This window comes from Erpetoichthys calabaricus, chromosome 2 (genome assembly GCF_900747795.2).
Source record: "Erpetoichthys calabaricus chromosome 2, fErpCal1.3, whole genome shotgun sequence".
Taxonomy (NCBI): Eukaryota; Metazoa; Chordata; class Cladistia; order Polypteriformes; family Polypteridae; genus Erpetoichthys; species Erpetoichthys calabaricus.
In genome coordinates this window covers 294481723-294496829 of record NC_041395.2, presented here as the reverse complement: position 1 = coordinate 294496829, position 15107 = coordinate 294481723, and the positions used below count along the sequence as shown (strand labels likewise).

The following is a 15107-nucleotide window of genomic DNA, read 5'->3' as shown; positions in this document are numbered from 1 at the left end:
TGAAGTGAAGGTGGAGCAATCCCTGTACAGGGCACCAGTCCATTGCAGTGTGGATACACTTGCACACCGCCAACACAGCAGTGGCAAAACCACTAACCTGTATGTCGTTGTATTGTAGGCAGAAATGGGTGAACCTGGAGGACGCTCACGTGGATACAGGGATAACATGCCAATTCCATGCAAGGTGCACCCGTAAACAAACCTCTTGTTTTGGGGCAGCAGCACTACCTCTGTGCTACTGTGGCATCCATTACTAAAATAAAACAATATAAAATGTTTTGTAACTGAATATCAGCAAGTAAAATAGAGGTATGGTGTGGTACTCATACAGATGATTTATATACAGATGTTTCTGGTTAAATTCAATGCAGAAAAAATCACTTTGCTGGTAACAACCTTGTAGCATCATCCATGTTCTGCCCATTCATTAAAAAAAAAACTTTAAAGGACAATGTATACCTCATAGCATTTCCTGACACCAACCAGCAAGAGAAACCTGTATATGCAGTTAGTTGAAGCCACCCATTTCAAAGTCAGTTTGCTGCATCTAGGTGGGTTGCAGGCAGCAGCCTTTGCAGTGTTGGAGAAGGGCATTTTTGTGAAGCAGAATCACAATAACATCCAGTTTTCCTTGCTGCTTTTCTCTGCTTGACTACTACCAATGTAATTTAGTGTCATGTAATCAATATGGACATCCTAAAATATTGTGCACATGATCTTACTGACACTAGTTGAGGTCATGATTTTTATTTTTTATTTATTTATTTTTTTGTGTTAGAGAACTGCCATGCTTTTATTGTTGGGACTATTGTTTGAACTTTGCACCTGGGCCATAGTGATGTAGCAAGGTTTCATTCCCAGTCATAAAACTTCTTACATTTCTCCCAGTCTGTGTTTATTAGCTTGAGATCCTCCTTGGAAAATGATGTGTACAGGTCATGCTCTTATTTGTTCCTGAAGAGTGAATTCAGCTATCCTATAACTAATCCCTATATTGTGTATCTGACACACGGTTACTCTTCAATTCTCCATTATGATATGCTCCATAGTGGCAAGATGTTCTTCCACTGTTAGTGTTAAAGGTCCTCCAGGCTTTATATCATCCTTGAGAGATGTTCTGCTACTAAAGGGGACAGGACCTGATACACATTGACTAGACAAGAATCTTCTAAGATGTACTATTCTGTATCGTTTGAAATTCAATGTAACTATAAAATGAGTATTTAGGTATCAATATCTATGTGAGGTTTTGAATAAAGAAATGAACACTATAATCTGCAATTACTAGAAACTTGTACTTCACAATTTACTACATAGAACCTAATTTTTGCCTACTTACAAAATCCGCACCCTTTCAGGTTCAGGGTCAAAATTGTTTAATCCATTGAAAAGTGCAACATTTGAGAGCAAAACACAGGTTCATACCGACAGAAGAAATAATTGCCAGAAAATTGTACAATGACTTTGTTCTCACTTTTACATGTTACTTGATGCTAAGCAACCCTACAAAATTCTAGCAGATTTTAATATGCATATAAAAGGCTCAAAGGAGAGACTCTGTAACTGAAAATTAATTAACAAAGCTTAGTATCGGATTTTGAAGATGTGTTAAAGATAACATATTATAAAGTAATTGCATTTTTATTTAAAATTTCTTGGATCCTTCACAAAAATGTACTATTCATTGTGATGAATGAAATTTTTTAAATTAAAATGTTCTTGTTAGACATTTTTTTTATTAAAAAAGTAATCATCATGATCTGATTTTTAGTGTGAAAGAAAACTGCAAATAACTAATTGAAAGATTGGATGGGAGTAATTTCACTATTTATTGCAGTGCAGATAGGAAATATCATAAGACACTGGCTATAGTATTGAAATTCAGTTTCACATGTTTTTTTTCAGTCCAACTGCATTCTCCCTTTTTCTCCTATCTTCTTTTGGTTCCCATCCCAAATACACTTTGAGTCATCACACTTTTGATATTGAACTGTTAAAGCAATTTGTAGGTAGATGAGTGTACAGAGCAAAGTCAAAGATTTCAAAAACCCATCTCCATCTCCTCTTCCTTCTTCTTTAAGGGGATAGGAGAGGTGGCGACTTCCCTCTTTCTCCCTGCAACTATACATTTACCTAGGAAGTGGATCAGTGGTTGTATTTGTGAATTTGACACCTTTTGCTTTTCATTCACTCTTCGGTATACTAATCCCATGGGTGATATGTTGTGTTTCATATATATTGACTATTCCACAGATGAAAGTATCTGATAGTCTGACTGTGGGGGTCTGAAACTTCTGGAAGGCCAACATACCCTCTTTATTGCTGTTAATAGAGTGTTTTTATTTTTATTATAGGTTCCTGCTCTCATTGTGCTACATTAATGAGATTAGTACTTGCTCTTACATTTTCTTTTTATTATCTTTTATTTACTATTTAAATTTTCTTTTATCTAGTTGCAGTGTCCATTTATCTCTTATCTCAGTAATACAGCATTTGAAAAAGGATTCTTAATAGCAGAGCTAATGTTTGCAGAAAATAAAAATGCAATTTTTTTTTAATTACATGCCGTGCAAAATACATTTCAACAGATGGAACATCGCAAATGTTCACTGCTGAATATCCCTAACAGAGTGAGACTTCTGGACAGCCAGAAATCGGCTCTTATTACTATTTTAAAAATGGTTAATGTAGAGCCATGTTGGCAAATATTAATACATTTTTATTGTGGACCATTCAAGTTTTAGAAAGAGAAATATTAAGACATTTCGAATAACTGAAATTAAAAGATCCATTATTTTCTCTTGCTAAACTTGTACTTGTAAAGCTGGCATTCATCTTAAATGTCAATGAAATACACTGTTGCTTTTTGATTTACCAGGATTATATTACTGCTGATTTGTTATTGTATTTTATTAATCATAGTCTGATTTCTTGCCTTTTTTTTTGTTAAAGCATAATATTGAATCATTAGATTGCCTTCAGTTTTAGGATCAAATATAGCAAGGGTAATATGATGAACCTCAGTAAAATCTCATTTAAAAAAAAATATAAGGAAATGTGGCACTGATTCATGTGAACTGTAGTTTAACAGGTTATTAGTGATTTAGTAGACACTAAATGTTATTCTGCAAAGCTTCTGGTTACAATGTTAGATTTTAAATGTACAGAAGGAAACCTGAAACATCTTTATCACAATTTGGGCAGTGATCACTTGTTTCTTTAAGTCAAAACTGGGATTTCCATTCAGTAGTTGTGCTTGAAGAAACTTGTCAGTTAGTTGGCATTCCATTTACTTTAATAAAGTAAATGGGAAAAGTATGGATAGAATAATATTGATGTTAGTTGATTCTGCAGTAACTACTGCAAGGAGTGAAGCAAGATAAGGAAATTAGGCCTGTATTGCACAGATTATATTATCTGTGTACAAAGGCCAGTCGTTTTCAGCTTTTCCCTGTAACTATATTTTCAGCTTTGAGTAGAAAGTAAACTAATTCTTTCTTGAAAAATGTAAGTTTTCTTTTTCTGTTTGACAGTAACAGAAATGGAGCCACAAAAACACATTTCATTATTGTCCTCCTCTAAACTGAATTATACTCTAATAGAGATTATTGAACCATATGATCTTCATATGATAAAGAAAGTGTACCAGACAAGATAGAGAATTAACCAGGGATATGTGTTAATTGACAGTCAATCATATTTTGCTGTTATAGTAACCTTTTATGAGAAATTACCCAAGGCATCTGTTTCTTTGGTAGCCCATAAAAGGCAAGTCTTCAGACTACAGGAGAGTGAAATTTAGAGTATAGTGTTTGGTTGGGTGCAGAGTTAGCTTAAGCATGGAAAACAATAGATATTTTGATAAAAGTTTTGTTTTCTAAATTAAGTGATGCCATTTTCAACCACTACACCCTTTTTTTATTCAGTCCATTTGTTTTTTGGCAGAAGTGTTGCTAGGGATACAACGATTTGTTTAATATTTCATAATAGTATTTGACAGCCTTTGATAATTTAATAACCTATAATTGTTAAAAATGATATACTCTCCTTAATAACAAAGAAAATAATGCAAAAGTAAATTATGCAGAAAAGGTTTTATTTATGCAGTATCTGTGTAAGAATTTGTTTTAATATTAGGAGAAAATCAGTCAAATTGTTTCTTTGAAATTTGAGCATATTAGCATGCTTAGCAATCAGTTGTTTGTGCAGCCTACTATTAACTATTATGCCACCAGCTGAGAATGACATGACTGTAATGAAACCAATGGTGTTCTTAGGTGACTTCTCTTCAGGGTTTAGTTACTTTTAAAATCTGCAGTGTATGAGCAAAACAGGCTACTAAAGCCTAGATCAGTATAAATGTTTTTTTTTTCCATTATCATCTACACACATAAGTCTTAGTTTTGCCACAAACATTTCTGCTATAACAATCAGCAGTATGTTTGGTTTGGAAATTTTGGTAGCACAAATGATTTCCTTTGTTACTCTTTATCTGTTTAGTGTTTTGTTACTGAAGTAGTTATACTAATTGATAGATATTGTCACATGCAGAGTGCAATGAAATTCTTGCAACACTTAGCCACTCTCTGTTGTCATGATAAACATGAATATATTAAAATGCATAATACTATGCATTCCCAAATCTTTCCAAAAAAAACAAATCCCTGAGAATTTTGTTACATTCACAATCTTTGAATAATTCATCCATTTAAATGAAAACACACTTGGCACATATTTGTATATGGTATGCTAGCATGCAAATTGACTGGTTTACCTTGTATTGCTAAATAAATAAAATCAATGAAGGTAACACTTTGCTGATGACATTGTGATCTGTAGCGATAGTAGGAAGCAGGTTGAGGAGACCCTAGAGAGGTGAAGATGTCCTCCAGAGAGGAGAAGAATGAAGGTTAGTAGGAACAAGACAGAATACTTGTGTGTAAATGAGAGGGAGGTCAGTGGAATGGTGAGCATGCAGGGAGTAGAGTTGGCGAAGGTGGACGAGTTTAAATACTTGGGATCAACAGTACAGAGTAATGGGGATTGTGGAAGAGAGGTGAAAGAGAGTGCGGGCAGGGTGGAATGGGTGGAGAAGAGTGTCAGGAGTAATTTGTGACAGACGGATATCAGCAAGAGTGAAAGGGAAGGTCTACAGGACGGTAGTGAGACCAGCTACTGTATGTTAAGTGGGTTGGAGACGGTGGCACTGACCAGAAAGCAGGAGACAGAGCTGGAGGTAGCAGAGTTAAAGATGCTAAGATTTGCATTGGGTGTGACGAGGATGGATAGGATTAGAAATGAGTACATTAGAGGGTCAGCTCAAGTTAGACAGTTGGGAGACAAACTCAGAGAGGCGAGATTGCGTTGGTTTGGACATGTGCAGAGGAGAGATGCTGGGTATATTGGGAGAAGGATGCTAAAGATAGAGCTGCCAAGGAAAATGAAAAGAGGAAGGCCTAAGAGAAGGTTTATGGATGTGGCGAGAGAGGACATGCAGGTGATGGGTGTAACAGAGCAAGATGCAGAGGACAGAAAGATATGGAAGAAGATGATCTGCTGTGGCAACCCCTAACGGGAGCAGCCAAAAAAAGAAGAAGAGGAAGAAGAATAAAGAATGCAAACATATCTTCCTCTTCAAAGGAGTGCGCGTCAGGAGCACAGAATGTCACATAGATAGAGAAAAGCAAACAAATCAATAGGGCTGTTTGGCTTTTAAGTATGCAAAGCACCGCGGCACAAAGCTGTTGAAGGCGGCAGCTCACACCCCCTGCGTCAGGAGCAGACAAAGAGAGAGAGAGAGATACAGAGAGACAGAGTTTGTTGTTCAATCAAAAATCAATATGTGCCCTTCGAGCTTTTAAGTATGCGAAGCACCGTGCAGCATGTCGTTTCAGGAAGCAGCTGCACAAAAGATAGCAACGTGAAGATAATCTTTCAGCATTTTTAGACGAGCGTCCGTATCGTCTAGGTGTGCGAACAGCCCCCCTGCTTAATCCCCCTACGTCAGGATCAGAGAAAGTCAGCGCAAGAGAGAGAGAAAAGTAAGCTGGGTAGCTTCTCAGCCATCTGCCAATAGCGTCCCTTGTATGAAATCAACTGGGCAAACCAACTGAGGAAGCATGTACCAGAAATTAAAAGACCCATTGTCCGCAGAAATCCGCGAACCAGCAAAAAATCCGCGATATATATTTAAATATGCTTACATATAAAATCCGCGATGGAGTGAAGCCGCGAAAGGCGAAGCGCGATATAGCGAGGGATCACTGTATAATTTCCATCATGGTTGAAGACATTAAGAAACTGCCAATGGGCACTTTTCCCTCTGCAGGAACTTTTTAGGATCCTGGGACTTTTTAAAAATTGGGGAACTTTTGTAGCATTCCCACTGCTGGAGCTTGAGCCGTTTGCAGTTCCTGGTAGGTAGTTTCTGGTACTTTTTTAGGTTTTACTCCAGGTTATTTACTATTTGTTTAACCAGGAACTATCATGGGTGGGGCTTGAGAAATGAATTATGCTGATTGGTTGACCACAAGCACTTGCACCAAATCTGTTAGTAGTTTGTACTTAGAGAGTTATCGGTAAAGATGAAGCGCTGCACTTTGCACAGAATTACCCTTCATTGCCACCTGAATGCAATGCACCACATCAGAGTAATAATCTCCCCCATGAACTCCCAATATTGCTGCACTTCACACCTCATTACTCTTCTTTGCATTTTGCATAATTTGTTAGAAGGTTACAGTTGCTGTTATGCAGTGGGAATGCAACACACAAAAGTGCCTACCTCATACAGGAACTCATTGGTTCCTGAAAACAAAGTTCCTACAGTGGGAAAACGCCTTTTTTTACTTGCCGCAAAAAGAGACACCACATGGTGGAGAATGGGGGTTCAATTACCTTGAGACACAGCTGGTGGTTCTAACAACTCTCCTGCAAATGAAGCTATTTATAATCACATCTTCTGGTCTTTAAAAAGGACAGATTCCTTACTCCTACGATCATTGAAGAAAATAAGAATCCATGAAAACAGTATGGTTATTTGTTCCACTTCAAACACTGATAATAAAGTAGCCCTGGATTAAGCAAGATACACATGCTTATTAGATCATTACAGAAGGGACACAAAGCAGCACAGACAAAAGCATAAAAAATTCATTAAGTAGGCAACAATAACTATTGTTACATGTTTTGATATGTTGAAATGCTGCATAACTTCAAAATTAGAAAGCAATGGAAACAAATAATGATCTTTCTTCATTAATATCCTTTTTTAAAAGATTCTCCACCAACATCAATTTCTGTAGAATGATGATTTTGAAAATCGGTAGCGTGACAAGTGTGAAAGCTTTCTTTACTTGGCTGTTTATCAGCCTTGGTTTCATAGTATCTGCTGAGGCAGTACTCAGCTCAGTTAGTGTAGATCTAAATGTTCTTTGGTTTGCCTTTATTTAATTTTCTTCATGTTTATAAATATGTTTTGAAAGGCAATATTAAAGTCTAGGTCATCTTGCTTGTGTATTGTTCAATGAGGAACCAAAGGAATTGCCGAGATTACCTATTTGAAAATGTTATAGTCAGTCTTTTTTTTTTTTTCTTTTCTGTATAGTCCGTTTTCAATGATTTGTCTTTTTAATTGTATGTGCAATCCATGTTTGTTTATGTCTTCCATCCATCCATTATCCAACCCGCTATATCCTAACTACAGGGTCACAGGGGTCTGCTGGAGCCAGTCCTAGCCAACACAGGGTGCAAGGCAGGAAAAAAGCCCCAGGCAGGGTGCCAGCCCACCACAGGGCACACACACACACACACACACACATACACACACCAAGCACAATTTAGAATCGCCAATGCACCTAACCTGCATGTCTTTCAACTGTGGGAGGAAACCGGAGTAGCTAGAGGAAACCCATGCAGACACGGGGAGAACATGCAAACTCCACACAGTGAGGACCTGGGAAGCGAACCCGGGTCTCCTAACTGCGAGGCAGCAGCGCTACCCACTGCGTCACCGTGCCGCCTTGTTTACATCTTGTCCATATTTTTTATTTTGCACAATAAAGATACTTTGAATATAATTAAAGTAGATCAGTTGACTCAATTAATTATTTTCAAAAACAACTTAAAACTCATTTATTCAGAAAGGAATTTCATTTACCCTGACATTCAGACCCTTCTTCCAGTTTATGTCTATGCTCATGTACGTAGGATAATTTGCCTTTCTATCACAAATTGTTATTTGTTCAGGGTTTTCTTGTAGTATTTATATTTTGTTTGTTGTGGTTTATTATCTGTTGTTCAAATTAAAAGTTTTGTGTTTCTTGTATTTATCTTTATATAGTGTTTTATGCTGATGTTATTTTGTTTCCAGTGTATTTGATCATTTTTTGCCTTTTCTCTGTTGTTCTTTCTGAAACTCTGGGAAGCACTTTGAGCATGGGAAAGGTGATGTATAAATAAAATGTATTATTATTATTACTGCTACTTTAGTTGATTTAATATGGTCCTTATGGAAAGAAACATCACATAAACTGGACTAAGTCTGAAAAGTATATGCTCATAGATTATACTATGATATATACCATACCTGTAACAAGTGTTAATTATGTTGTGCTATAAATTTTTAAATACATCACCCACCCCTACTAACAATAACAGTATAAAATGGCAAATACTTGTATTTGTGATATGATTCTGTGTTGTTAGTTGTGTGTGTGAGCTTATAGGATGCTGAGATGGCCTTTCGGCTCTAGTATCTTCTTGATGTAATGTTCATGTATATAGCTGATGACTACTTTTAGATGTGGTATTCTTTTACCTTTGCTTAAGATAATTGATTACCTGCGTAAAGCTGGTACTATCAACCTTGTTGGTTAGTAACATATCTTGTTTCATCACTGTACAATTCCTCTGTCAGATTTCCTGTGGTTTCTGTAGTCCAGTGTTTCCAGGTAAATGTCTATTTTGTATGTGGAAATGCTTTGTATATGTGGTACCTTTTTCCGTTTTAGCATATTATTATTTAGTTTGCAGCACACTTCTTTTCCCTAGAAATGCTCCCAATCCAAGCTATGTTTAGCACACAGTTGAAGGCACCTATTTTGCTTCTAGATGAAACACAGTAGGAGTGGGTGGTATGACCAAAATTCTATATCACGGTATTTTTCTAAATTATCCCGGTTTCACGATATTTGACTGTATTTTTTTCCCATGCATGAGTGGATGTTAAACACATTTTCCACTGCAATTACTGGCTAAGAATAAACTATTCCACTGTCAAGAGCATTGTACATTATACAAAAAAAACATTTTAATGTGCACACAAGTATTAATACAGGTTTGCATTGCCCCATAAAGTGATACTTTTCAAGGGGGTGGCACTAATGAAGAGAAGGAAATCACATTGCATGACAGATGCAGTCAAAATATAGAACCTTTTTATTTAACAAATTTAGCAAAAACTTAAATTATAATTTTGACAACATATTTTCAACCATCCAAAGAGGTATTTAGACTTAGGAAAATATCCAGAAGTGCTTGTCAAAAGTTGTATTGCACTGAACATGTCTTAGAAAAGGAATAAATAAATATTTTTTGTAAAACAACTACACTTTCTGTTAATGTTAACAATCTCTGTCCACTGATATGTTAAAGTGACTTTTTAAACAACTTTACCATCATTAAACTGCATAATATTTAAACTAATAAATAATAACAATAAAATAAATAATTGTATTATTACTGATAGTTGCACTATTACTTCAAGGCTTCAAAAGCCCAGGTGCATTACACAGTATTCACCAAATTAAAATAAAATAAAACAAGTGCAATCTTGGTGATAACATCTTTACCAACTGAACTATCATTTAGGCAAACTGCATTAATATGGACCTTGCTTCAAGCTAAGCTATATACATAAATAATACAACTGCAACTTGCATTTATAATTGTATTTGTGGTATAGCCCTACGGAATCGTATTAGGGCCACGGAGAAGAAAAAAAAATCCGGACACAGGGAAGAAAAAAAAAAAACTATACATCGAGAATAAAGTCGACATTTCCACTTTATTCTTGCCGTTTATTTCGAGATTAAAGTCGACATTTCCACTCTATTCTCATAGTTTACTTTGTAATTAAAGTAGAATGTCGTAAACTAAACTTCATCCTAAAATCATTGTTTAATTTACTAGATTTTCTCAAACCCCGTCATAAGTTAATGTAGCACATTAAATGCTTTGTGTTGTGTTCCCCGACCCAGTTGTTAATCGGTAGTGCTGCTCCCTCGCAGTTAGGGGTCCCCGGTGTACGTTCAGTGTAGAGAACTTTATGGCAGGTGTGACGAGGCTCTGAAAAACTGGATGTATGAATGGGTATCGCACAGGTTTAACTTAAATATTGTTTAAATGTTGGGTTTGTGATCTGGTGGTCGGAGAGACGAACACAGAATTCAATGGATGTTATTCTGAGCAGGCTTTCTTTATTGCACACTTGCTATCTCTATTTGACGTACCAAAACCCCAAATTCTACCCTTCCTTTTTCTTTCTCCACATAACCAATCACCACACGATAAATGTCTTTGGGAATTTAAAACTAGTTATAAACTTAGCACACGGAGTGTTCAGAACTTTAAAAATATCTTCGTTATACATGTTTAATTATGCCGTCCATTCAGGTTTGTGTCCATCCCTGAACGAGTTGCCAGTACATCGCAGGATGAATACGAGCAAAACACACACTAGCAGGGTCAATGTAGCATAACAAAACCCCACATCCTACATGACTTTGAAAGGAAACTGAAGCACGCCGAGTAAACCCACCAGAAAAACATGCAAATGCAAGGCAGGGTACACCCGGGACACCCTTGCTGCAAGGCAGCAGTGCAACCTCCACGCCGCCGTGCCTCCACATGATTAATACATGCTTTAATGCATTTCACCATGAAAATTATATCAAGTATTTATCTTGGCATTCTAAATGTTCAGAGAGCATGAATATCATGTGAATGGATTCTGTGCGGCGATCGCTGCCGGTGCCTCCTCTTAGTGCAGAGGAAGTCAGTTTAAGAAGCTCGGGGAACACTTAACATAAAGCATTTAATGTGCTATATAACTTATGACAGGGTTTGAGAAAATCTAGTAAATGAAATATTTATTTTACGATGAAGTTTAGTTTACGATGTTCTACTTTAATGACAAAGTACGAGAATAAAGTCAACATGTCGTCACAATATTACACAGTACCCAGGTACATTACACTGTATTGAAAACAAATAAAACAAGTACAACTTGGCTTGCAGTATTATCCACTAGTATAGAAACAGTATTTACACATCTGACCTTTTAAAACTAAAGCATCTCCAGGCAACAGACTTGACTCCTTTTTTTCGGCTCTCTGTCCATTTTCACCGCGCGGCATACATATGCTACCGCCCACTATTTGGTGGTGTAGCAGTGAAAAAGAGCCCTAGTGCAACAAATCTGTGTTTAGCGGTGTAGCAGTGAAAAAGGTCCCCACTTAAACAGTTTCCCGCTGCGCCACGTTCCGAACGTCGTTTAGGCAATTTAAACTGGTGTTGCGGTATAAGAAAAATCCATATCATAAAAAAAATTTTAAAAACGGTTTTCGGTATGAACCGGTATATCGCCCAGCACTAAAACACAGTACCCTTTGCAAGGAGACCAGTGATCTATTTACTGCATGTAATTATATAAAACTAGTGGAAATCCTTGCCATTGGTTTGAAGTACTGATTTGCTCCAGTTGGTTCTTTGTTGATCATTTGTAATACACATTTATGAGATGTAAGAACAAACTGGCTGACAGAGGTTCCAAACACTGATAACCAAGTAAATTCTGTCTTTAACACTACATTCCATGCTATCAAAAAGTAATGAAATACGATCATTCCATTGGGACATGTCAAGTGACTCCCTTCCAAATTATATCTTCCAGTGAAGAAATTGAAATATAGTTTTAATTATGTTTATCTATTTTATGTAGGTTTTACAGTAATCCTGAACTATTACCTAATTTTTTCTGTACAATACAAAAGTTATCTAGAAACAGTACTTTGTACTTGTTTTATATATTAAGCATTGAGATGCTACATTTTAGTTCGTTTTTATATTTACATAAAATTGAGAGCAAATCTTTAATTGCATGCTTGTTATTTTCTCTTGGTTATCTCGCAACTATTTTTTCACAAATATCCAACTTGAAATTCATATAGGGAAAATGATATTATAATGTAAGCTGTAACAAATGATATCTCCAAACACACCCATGCATGAACACTATATAAGTACACTTGTGTTCCACAATTTCACTATGCTGTAGTGGATGTTTAAATGATGAAACATCCAAATGGCCCTACATAATAATGGCTAACATTATGTATTTTTTTTTTTTTCATTTTTGTAACTTAATTGTGGTCTTCAGGTGGAATTTCAAATGTGTACAGCAGCTTTAATTGGTTTAGTTATTATTTGCACTGTTTACATCCAAAAACATTATCATTCAGAGGATGGTATTGTTTCATGTGGGTTAAAACCTGAAAGTGTTATGTTGGACGATGTGAAAGGAAATCACGCTGAAGTGTTCAATGCTACTTTAAAATCCAAATATGTGAAGGGCCGGCATCTTCACAGTCAGGCTTCTCGTCTTTCTGGCAAATGTGATAAATAACTAAATCTGGATTGAAATTCAAGAATTCTCTATAACGATGTTACTTTTATATCAAGAAAGAGACAAGACCTTAAGAATCACTTCTGTATTTGAGTCATTAGTTGTTTATCTTCCCCATTTATATTGCAGCAATTGTAATAAAATTTCTGTTTATAAAGTATTATAGAACAATTTTATAATTCCTTGAAATTTAATTTAAAATAATGTAGAAAATAATCTAAAGTCTTAAATTGTTTTGAAACATTTTCCACCCTTATAAGCCTTGAGTAGCCTTACAAGCCTGTTTAGATTGGAGATGAGCCACTTCTCCAAATGTGTGTGGTGAAGAGCTGACAAATTAAATTAAATTTGTCCCAAATTTTATACATAGTACAATATGTAGTGAAATACCTAGTTGCTCAGTTCCCATGGTTATGCCTTTTAAGAAGACTGTAAAAGGATAATAACGATAATACATGAGTTTATAAATATCAGAAACCATTAACAGAATTTTAAATATGAGATAAATAATAAGTAATAACTAAGTAAATAACTAAAATAAAGACTGATGCCAATTTGGTGGTTATGTTTGTATTAAAGTGATTTGGTAATACAATTTTTCAGTCCCACTTTTAAATATAGGTAAAATTTCTCATAACATAGTAAAATTTAATCAACAATATGATAATTGTTTTTATCAGCTTAAAATCTCCTTGACTGTAATATTAACTTGCTATTTTACACGTTTTATTAATCTTGTATGCAGTTGTTTAATTTGCATTGGGTATTTTACTTTTTAAAATGTAAACATTCTGTGCTTTTCATTTTCTAGATGGAGTTGTTGTTATTGGTGTCCACTCAGCAAAATTTCCAAATGAGAAAATCCTGGATAATATTAAAAGTGCCATCATTCGTTACAATATAACTCATCCAGTTGTGAATGATCCAGACGGCAGTCTTTGGCAAGATCTTGAAGTATCCTGTTGGCCAACCTTAGTCATACTTGGCCCTCGTGGGAATATGCTGTATTCTTTGGTTGGAGAAGGTCACAAAGATCGATTATTACTGTATTGTTCAACTGCTTTACATTTTTACAAGGAAAAAGGTGAAATCAAAGATCACAGAATAGGAATTGATCTATATGGGAATTCTGTTCCTTCATCCCTGTTAGCATTTCCCAGTAAAGTGATTTTAGATTCTACTGGTGAAAAGCTTGTTATATCAGACACAGGGCATCACAGAATTTTAATTGCCAAGAGAAATGGACAGCTGCTTTATGCAATAGGAGGTAAGATGTGCATATTCTGATGTGTTATAAAGTAATTTAACTGACTAGGAACTAATAAAGCAAGAGTAAACTCTTTTTCATGAATAAAAATGTGACAACTTTAGTGAAATTAAGCAAATTGTAATATTGGAAAATTTAATTAGGATAAATGTTGCACCAAGTTATTTCTACCCATTTTCTTTGCTCTGGTATTCTATGTCTTCCTCCCAAACCATGGACCAACAGAGCAGAAATCCTGCAATTTTCATAAGACATCGATCCTTATTTCAGCAGACAATGCAATGTGTTAAGAAGTCTGGAATTTTGTTTGGAAAATGTTGTGTTGTGCCATTATATCCTTGATACATAGCAACTGTACATTATTTCTCTTAAAAACTTAGAATATAATGTGTTTTCTCTGAAGGTTTATTTAGGAACAATTGTTTCATGTAGAAACCAAACAAAAACACTAGGTCAAAGAATGATAAAATATTTAGCCCTTGATGGACAAATCATTACACTAATTATAATCCAGGGTTATCATGAGGCCTCATATCTTTGTGTCAAATTGGCAGCAGTCAGTGCCATACTCTGTATTCTTGTGCATGATGCCAGAGAATACAAACCGTTGTCTACACTGAAATTCATTGTGAACAGAGACTATTATAAATTTGTGTGTTGGATAAACTAAAAGTGTTGTTTGGTCACAGACCTCCAATCGACATTATACACAAAATATAAGAAAGTCACACCCTTGTAGAATTAATTGACAATGTTCTTGGCTTCCTTACCTATGTACACTTCAGCCTGTATCAGCCTCACTTCACCACAGAATCCAGAGCAACAAAACTGAGGATTGCATCTGCTCCAATAGACTCCCAATGAAATCTAGGCAAACCCACTGTGATATACTAATGCACATGGTGAAGACTAATTATCAGCAAATGTGTTGATACAAAGTATAAGAAACAGAAATATTTTACTTTTGGTCAATATTCATTTTGAATCAAATCAAGAAAAACAAAAAAATACTAGTTTGTGGCCATTATGTTGTATTTTTTTGGTATTCGTTTCATCTGTTTATTTTGCTGTTTGAGGCATGATTGCACAGTGGTTAGAATTGCTGGCTCATCAGTACAGAGTAGTTGGCAGACACTTCCCTAGACCTCAGGGATA

General features: G+C 35.6%; 1 protein-coding gene across 2 annotated transcripts in view; it reads left to right on the top strand.

Annotated features, from left to right (window-relative positions):
• Nucleotides 1–15107, top strand: part of nhlrc2 (NHL repeat containing 2) — a 94693-nt gene that overhangs the window by 30925 nt on the left and 48661 nt on the right. For both annotated transcript variants that reach the window (XM_028791442.2, XM_051922151.1), the window contains one exon: nt 13497–13952. In XM_028791442.2, coding sequence (XP_028647275.2) covers nt 13497–13952 — 456 coding nt within the window. The remainder of the gene's footprint in view (nt 1–13496; nt 13953–15107) is intronic.